The sequence below is a fragment of the Eptatretus burgeri genome, chromosome 7 (assembly GCF_056783735.1).
Source record: "Eptatretus burgeri isolate ZD-2024b chromosome 7, Ebu_testis_v1, whole genome shotgun sequence".
NCBI lineage: Eukaryota > Metazoa > Chordata > Myxini > Myxiniformes > Myxinidae > Eptatretus > Eptatretus burgeri.
In genome coordinates this window covers 110,709,740-110,717,638 of record NC_140967.1, presented here as the reverse complement: position 1 = coordinate 110,717,638, position 7,899 = coordinate 110,709,740, and the positions used below count along the sequence as shown (strand labels likewise).

The 7,899-nt window shown below is 42.4% G+C and overlaps 1 protein-coding gene across 3 annotated transcripts in view; it reads left to right on the top strand.

Annotated features, from left to right (window-relative positions):
* LOC147024094 (protein phosphatase 1B-like) overlaps positions 1-7,243 on the top strand; it is a 136,978-nt gene extending 129,735 nt beyond the window's left edge. The window contains exon 5 of one of the 3 annotated variants that reach the window (XM_085890286.1): positions 5,825-7,243. In XM_085890286.1, the coding sequence (XP_085746412.1) occupies positions 5,825-5,845 (21 nt within the window). In that variant the 3' untranslated portion in view covers positions 5,846-7,243. Of the gene's footprint in view, positions 1-118; positions 311-4,364; positions 5,384-5,824 lie in introns of those variants that run through there. The other 2 variants (XM_085890285.1, XM_085890287.1) reach the window with 2 other exon arrangements.
* The last annotated feature ends 656 nt before the right edge of the window (positions 7,244-7,899 follow it).

Below are 7,899 nucleotides of genomic sequence, written 5' to 3'. Positions count from 1 at the left end.
TCCTCGCGGCACCTCATGTGTGTGTATGTATGTATGTATGTATATATATATATATATATTTATGTATATAAACGGAAATGGACTGGAAACAAACATTTCTGTGATGATTTATTTACAGTAAATGAAGACACAAAGCAAGACAACGCGAATATGCAAGCAAGGAATATTTACAATGATCCAAAAACACTTATTCAGTTCTACTTAAAGATGGGCCCACACGCAGACACAGACACACACACACACACACACACACACACACACACACGCAGACACAGACACACACACACACACACACACACACACACACACACACACACACTGAAAAGAAATCCAGAGTTCTTTATTGGACCCTCGCAGCCGTGGAGAGAGACAAGCTGGGGTCAGAGATCGGTGGTGTACCTGACCGTCAGAGGAAGGGCGTGCTCTGCGATGCGGTACCTGACAATGGTTGCTGGTTTGGTCCCCAGTCACACGTGTGGGACTCGTGGAGCTCGGGTGATGAATGGTGGGATCCACGTGGGGGGGGGGGGGTCAGGGTCACTCTTCCCTTCTTCGTTGAGGGCCAACAAAGACACGTTCGCTGCCTCGACGCCCACCAAAAACTCTTCAAAAGAACTTTTAAAAGACTCTCCAAGACCTCAAAAAGACCCCTACCCCAGAGAGTGCTCGGGAATTTATCGACCTCCTTCAGCGGGGAGGGGCCTTGGTGAACACACCTTGCTGTCCGCCTCTGATTGGACAGGTCCTACGACCCACCTTTCCGGGGCGGGGCCTTGGCCCCTGCCGGGAAACCCCAGCCGCTCCTCCACGCGTGCCCACACTCGATGAGTAACAGTGTCAACGCTGCAACGGCCCCTGCCGGGAAACCCCAGCCAGTCTTCCACACGGATTCATACTTGACGAGTAACAGTATCAATGTTGCACAGGCCGTCGTGCAAGAGTTACAACGTTTGTGGAAGGAACGTTGGAGGAAGCAGCAAGGAACGGCTGCAAGACCCTGCCTTGGCAAGTCAGAGTGCTTGTAGACAGCGGGTGGGTAATGGATCGTGATGGGGAATGGAATGGTTGTTGGTTGTTTGTTGGAGGGTTTGTTGGATGTAAAGATTTAAGAACCGAACTAAAAAGAAATCGCAACGCATGCCTTTGATTCTCCCACTCGACAAAAGGAAAGGGATCTGACGACACACATACTTCACGACATAACTAAGTTTTGGGACATCTGTATGTTGAATGCAAATATATGTATTCCAAATGGAATGCATATATGTATGTATATAGTGTATTTCTTTTATTATAAATGTCGGAGTGTCTGTCACTCCATCAGTGTGTCTTCTCCATAACTCAAAAACCATGAAACCTCGCAGTTTGAAACTTTGCGTGCACACTCAGTGACTCCAAAGAATTGCAGGAGTGAAAATTGGGTGTTTGGGAAAATTAATACACCCCTTTTAAAGATAATTAACGGCATTATTTAATTATATCCTTTACCAGGCACATTCTTACCACCTTGCTCTCGATGGGGTTTTAAGGTGCATCCTGGGTTACCTTGCTGGGGTTGAATTTGCCATTTTGTTCAGCCTGCTCAACCATTCCTTGACTTGGAACATGCTACAATGATTTATTTCTTATACTTTTTTTTTTCACTTTCCGCACTCATGTTGTGATTTGCCTGATCATCATACCTTTGAATTGCTGGATGCATTGCAATGCTTATGAATACCTGGAGACATCAGCGTTCGTGGCTTGATTTCATTTCCGCATGTGCAATAACCTCGAGAATCTCTTAAGCTCAGCTGAATTGCAAAATTTAATCTCCAGAATTGAACTTGGCAGCAGTTCTGACTGATGAAATGTGTTCATTTGTCCAATTCAGACATATTTGACATTTCAGTATCTCTAGAAAGTGTGTGTTTAATGATGGACAGGCAATCACTCTTCGCTTGCCAAGCCAACTGCTCCTTATCAACTGTTTTGTTTGAGTGCTTGCTTGAGTGCCGGTGGAAAATGATCATGATAGTGGGAAATATCAATAGCAGGACTCGCTCAACAATAGGGAACTTGCAAGAGCTCATTCACGACATGAGCTGGTTTTGGGTCCATGCAGGCTGGTATGGCACAGGGCTGGTGGATGACTATGAGGTTATTGAGGTGGATGCGAGTGATCCTCTTGCTTTGTACGATGACGGAGCAAAGCTATGGTGATAGTCGAGGCATCCAAATAAAGAGAGAGTGGAGGAATGAATGCTGCCTCTCCAAAGGTCAAATTGCGACTCCAACTGCCTCGTGCAGCGTGGATACGGCCCTCGTAAACTTTGGGACCATTTGGTATGGTCCTCATAAATATCTGTGCTGGAGTTTTGTGTGAACATGGAAATAGGTCGGAGTTCGGCAAAGCCTGTGTTTGGTCTGGTACTTATTAGCAATTGTCCATTTCTTCAAAATGTTCAAGCAACGTTTTTGTCCACAAAAAAGTTACATCAGTGTTTTGTTACACGCCTGTGGCATATAAAATGGGGGGGGGGGGGATTGATGGGAGCGTGGGACTTTTGATAGTGGCATAAAACAAAACCTAAAAGTGTATTTATTCGTGTATACAAAATATCAAAGAATTGATATTTTGCACCATTTTACGTTCATCTGTTCAATATACCATATAGCAGGGGTTGCTAACAAGTCGATCACAAGCGACTGGTAGCTCGCTGGCTGCCAATGAGTAGCTCGCATTAAAACGTGGAAAAAAAGCTGCATTCACAACTTCAAAAAAAAATAGACGCTTTGTCTTAATAAAGACAGGAACACAATAACAAAGTTAATTTAGTTGTAACATTGACCAAAACAATCTTGAGTCCAAGTTTCCATATGTGCAGCAGCCCTGTTCAAGCAGAACTGACCGGGCTAAACAACAACAGCAACAAAAACAACCGCTGAGAGAGATAGAGAGACACATGATTGCGGGAGTGAGCGAACTGTTATGGGAAGAGTTCCTTCATTGTCGCGATACTGTGTCGATTTCTTTCACACTTTCCAGAAATTTAAGTTTTCACTGAGTCAAGAAACCAAGACACCACCCAATAATCAAACATTGCATGGTGCTTGATTTGGCATTTCCAACAGATATGACAAAAAAATTGAAAACCATGAACTGTAGATTACAAGTGAAACGGAAGACAATTGCTGACATGATTCATGCAGTGAAAGTTTTCAAATCAAATCTTAACCTTCTGATACAATAAGTCCAGAAAAGGAAAATGAAACATTTCCCTTCTGTGCTCCAAACACGATCAGAAAATGAGGTTGCTGTTGGAATCACGGACATTGACAAGTACAGTGATTTACCGACCAGGCTTGGCCGAGAGTTCAACGACAGATTTAATGATTTTGAGGAGATGGAGCTCTTGTGTGATATTCACTTCAAACCCCTTCATGGAAGTTGATGTCGGTGACATTTCTGAACATGTTCGTGTGCTGTTTGACCTTAATTGTGTCCCTTTGGAAATGGAGATTATCAGACTTCAAAATGACATTCAGTTGAAATCAAAGCAATCTGCCACAAATTTCTGCAGTCTTGTGGATACTGAAAAGTACAGTAACATCCGCAAGGTATCGATGAAAGTGGCTTCCCTATTTGGCTTGAACTATCTTTGCGAATCTGCCTTTTCCAACATGAACTGAATCAAATCTAAATTTCGTACCCATCTGACAGATGAGCATCTGAAGGTCTCGATCACAGTCACCTTTTCTGGATACATTCCAAGTTACACAGTCCTGGTGGACAGCATGCAGTGTCAAGGTTCACACTAAAGTTAAATTTTCCTTCACTTTAAATATGTATTTTTGTCAATGAACTGTAATGTCTATATTTGTACCCTTATCAATTCATATACTTGTATTTTCAAATTTATGTTTTAGTAGCTCTTGAAATATTTAATTAATTAAAAGGATTGACATCAATTAACATTGAAGAGGTTGGCGACCCCTGCCGTATAGTCAAGCATGAAGTGTCAAGGAGTCTGACTTTCAGTGATTGATGTTTCACGTGTCTGTTCATTTGGCACTGTAGTTTTGCTGAAGGGACATTAAATAGAAATGAAGGGAGAACACTTTTGACTCAGAAGAGAAGGGTTGGATGAGATGAGGGATAATCGCAAGTTGGTGATGTTGGGAAGAAGGGAAGTACGAACAATCTCGCTGTGTTTGCAAAGCGATGTATAGATTGCTTCTGTTGTTAAATGTTACACATGCTTCATTTAACCGTTTCATTTTTGTCTTCACGTTGCGACTGTGAGGATAAGCAAAATAAATACATAAATAAGGTTGCATACTGATGGGAGAGTCTCTGACATGCTGAGGTTGTTTATTTTGAGGGTGAGGAAAGCACCTCAAGTGAAGGACCCACCAAGGCAGGCCAAAGGCGCAAGCTGCTGGAGGCTTTGAGAAACCTGCGGTTGAACCATCGTGGGAATTTTCACCATCTGCTGGCACCCAGATTGGCAGACTATCGGGCTTTGCACGAGTCAACAGCTGCGGCTTCAGGTTGTACTCTCGGACACACAGATGGTGCACTGGATGACCACAAAGGAGAACTTGACAAAGAAGGAGATGAATGAAAAGGACATTGTTATTGCCTTTTATTTGAAACAAAATTGGAGCAGTTTTGGAGATTGATTTCTTTTAAACTCCTGTTCTGTTGCTGACTTTCAATATCAAAAAAAGTTTTTTTTAACGTTTCCTATATCTGAAAACGTTAGTTGATTTTGAGCTTTGCATGTGCTCCACAGCATGCGTTTGGCAACATTAAATGCATGTGCACACGTTTTTGAGTTCAAAACTTCTTGAAACTTTAAAAATTGTTTTCTCTCCTCCCCATAAGGGTTCATTTACATATACAAGTAATGTCTATGTAAAATAGGTACATTTTGACTCCAACATTCTCCAAACACCCCCTTCACTTCTTCTCTAGTCTTCATCCTCTCTTTCCCTTTTATTTCCAATCCTCCATCCTATTTTCTCACTGAACTTTCCTCCTTCCAATCGCTTTCTCCAATTATCTATTCTCAATTTTTTTTTCCTAGCCCCTTCCCATATTCTTTCCTTTATAATTAGGAGATCGACTCTTCAGTCATCGTTCGTATACAGCATATGGCTGTGGGTTGGCGTCCGTTCTTACAGGGGCACCGTTTATGCTCTTCAATGAAATGTTGATTGCCTGTTTTATTTTGCTTATTTTTGTTTACATTTGCGGTGTGATCTTTTAATTCTGTCGCAATGTGGTACACGGCATGCCTTGTCTTTACTCGACTATCCTTCAGCCAACTGAGCCATGAAAGCATTTTCTCTTGTTTCCTGCAATGTAATCGAATGGTATTAAACTCATTAACTGCAATTTTTTGTGGCACTCCTTTATTCTCCTTTAAAAAGGTCTGGTAAACCTTCATGCCTTAAGGTGGTGAAATTTAAGGTAGTTCAGGTGCACATGTGTGATTGTGATCTTGTGTGAGGGTCTCGTCAAAAGGTGAACGTGCTGTCGGTGTTTGGTGATTCCTCACCTTACAACTGTCTTAATCACTCAAAATAACAAACCTTGGTGATGTGCCTGTACCTCCACCACTATTCTTCTGCCCACCTATGAAATTAAGTAAATTGTGAACATTGTGTTAATATCACAGATGATGTTTCAACTGATGGATTTAATTATAGTGCTGTGGATAAAGCAAAGGCACGATGGCCGCAAGTTCCTTGTGTAATTTGTAACGCCATGCAAGTGTATGAGTAAAATAAACAAACAACATTTTTTATCCCCTGCTCCTGCCCCCACCCCCCACAGGAATCATTTGACACCTGGTAAGCTGTAGTCACACTATCATGAAGATTCAATTTGGCTTTCACCCATTTGTACCAAATTACCCAGAGGAACAAGCAGCTTTCGACATACGGAGTGCCACTGCAGCGGACGAGGCAAGCTTATGTTTCAAGCGATCTTGAAGTTATCCAGTGTTGTTTTATTGCCTGTTTCTATATCTCCCCCACCCCCTTCTTTGAAAGCTGTTCTTTCCTTTGGGGTTCTTTTCCAAAAGGCATAACAGTTGCAGCCGTTTATTGTATTTCTGTTCGAATTGCTTGCAAGAGCATATTTCACGTAACCAAATTTGTTGCCAGTTTGGCACGTACGCCTTTTGCGCAGGCAGCTCTGTAGAAATGTTTTGCACTCACTCTGTTGGCCTTGATATTTGGATTCCATTCAAAGCATGTCGCCTCACAATAATCCACGTTCATGTTCCCTTTGATCTCAATGATTTTTAGCAAAAGTATTCGCGATGGAACAAGAGCACTTGTTAACTTGTGCACTGCACTCGACAGTAATTGAAATCTGAATGTATGGGTACTCCACTTGCCTTTTGTTCACGCTTGGATGAATATTCAGTTTCAAATTGTAGAGCTCCGATAGTTTTGTACACCATGTGTTTGTAAGTAAATGTTCTCAGTTTCCGAAGTGGAAGCAAAAGCACGATGTCATTCTGCCCGTTGGAGTAATCATGTCTTCGGATCCGTCGCTCGCAGGCGATTCGGAATGTCGATGGAAATTTAAGAGTCCTGTGATTGTAACCGCAAGTTTGGGATGACACGTTGTCTTGGTATTTTGGAACCTCACGTAGCCAACGTGTTATGATGCTCTCTACTCAATTCACAAGGAGTGTGTGCCACAATGTACATTGCTTTGCTTGTATATTTGCCTGATTGATTAGATGGCACGGTGGGCAGATGTACAGTGTACAGTTATAACAGCATTATCCGTTTGGACACATTTTATTGAGTCTTTTATGGCTATAAATTGAACATAAAAAACCCCAAAAAACCAAGTGCTCATTCATTTGTGTACTTTTAAGTCCTCTCCAGTGGAACATTTACATACAAAGATGTGCATGATCTCAACGTTCGACATGTAGCGGTGTCATTCAACCATCCTCATATTAGAGCTGTTTATTGTGTGAAGTAAACGATACATGCACTTTGTATGGGACTTTAAAAGAGTTCTACGATGCTGCTGGCAGCACCAACGTGTGTGTGTGTGTGTGTGTGTGTGTGTGTGTGTGTGTGTGTGTGTGTGTGTGTGTGTGTGTGTGTGTGTGTGTGTGTGTGTCTGTGTGTGAGTGACACCACTGTACAGGAGCATTTGCTCAACTGTGGGGACACATATGGCATGTTAATGCTAAATTGAATGTAATAAATGCTTTAAACTTCAAAATGGTGACTGTGGTTTTGGTCCATTTTTGGATTGTTTTCCATGATATTGTGAACACATGTCGGATCTCTGCTTTGCCTGAAAACTGGTAAATTTCATCGGAGGAAGATCCAAAGAGGTAATGATTCAGGATGAGGGGGTGGAGGAGGAGGAGGAGGAGAATGAGATTGTTTAATTGTTGCATCATATGTTCCATCAGTATTGGTATGGCATATAGCCTGGTGTTGGCTTAGTGGTTAGGGTGGCGGCTTGGGATCCTAGGGTCCTGAATTCAAGCCCCGTTGGCTGCTGAATTAAAAAATACACCAGGAGGTTGACTCAGCCTGTCATCCTTCCGAGGTCGGCAAAATGAGCACCAGTGTACTGGTAAGGGGGACACTGCATCAGCGGCATAGCTGCGTCCCAACCAATGATGCAACCAGCAGCCACAGGCTGCACTTAATAGAAAGAGAGGTATGGCGAATAGGAAACTGCAACGTTTTTGCCAAGTTTGTTAAATTTTTTTCAATAATTAATTTGGTCACAATACTCTCAGGTGCATTGAGTGCTCAGGGGGCTGGCAGGGTTTTAAATGGAATTTCCCCCACCACAAAGTCAAAGACCAGTCATGGTGGAGGCTACACAAAGGGAATTATAGATATTAAACGAAAGAAGAAATC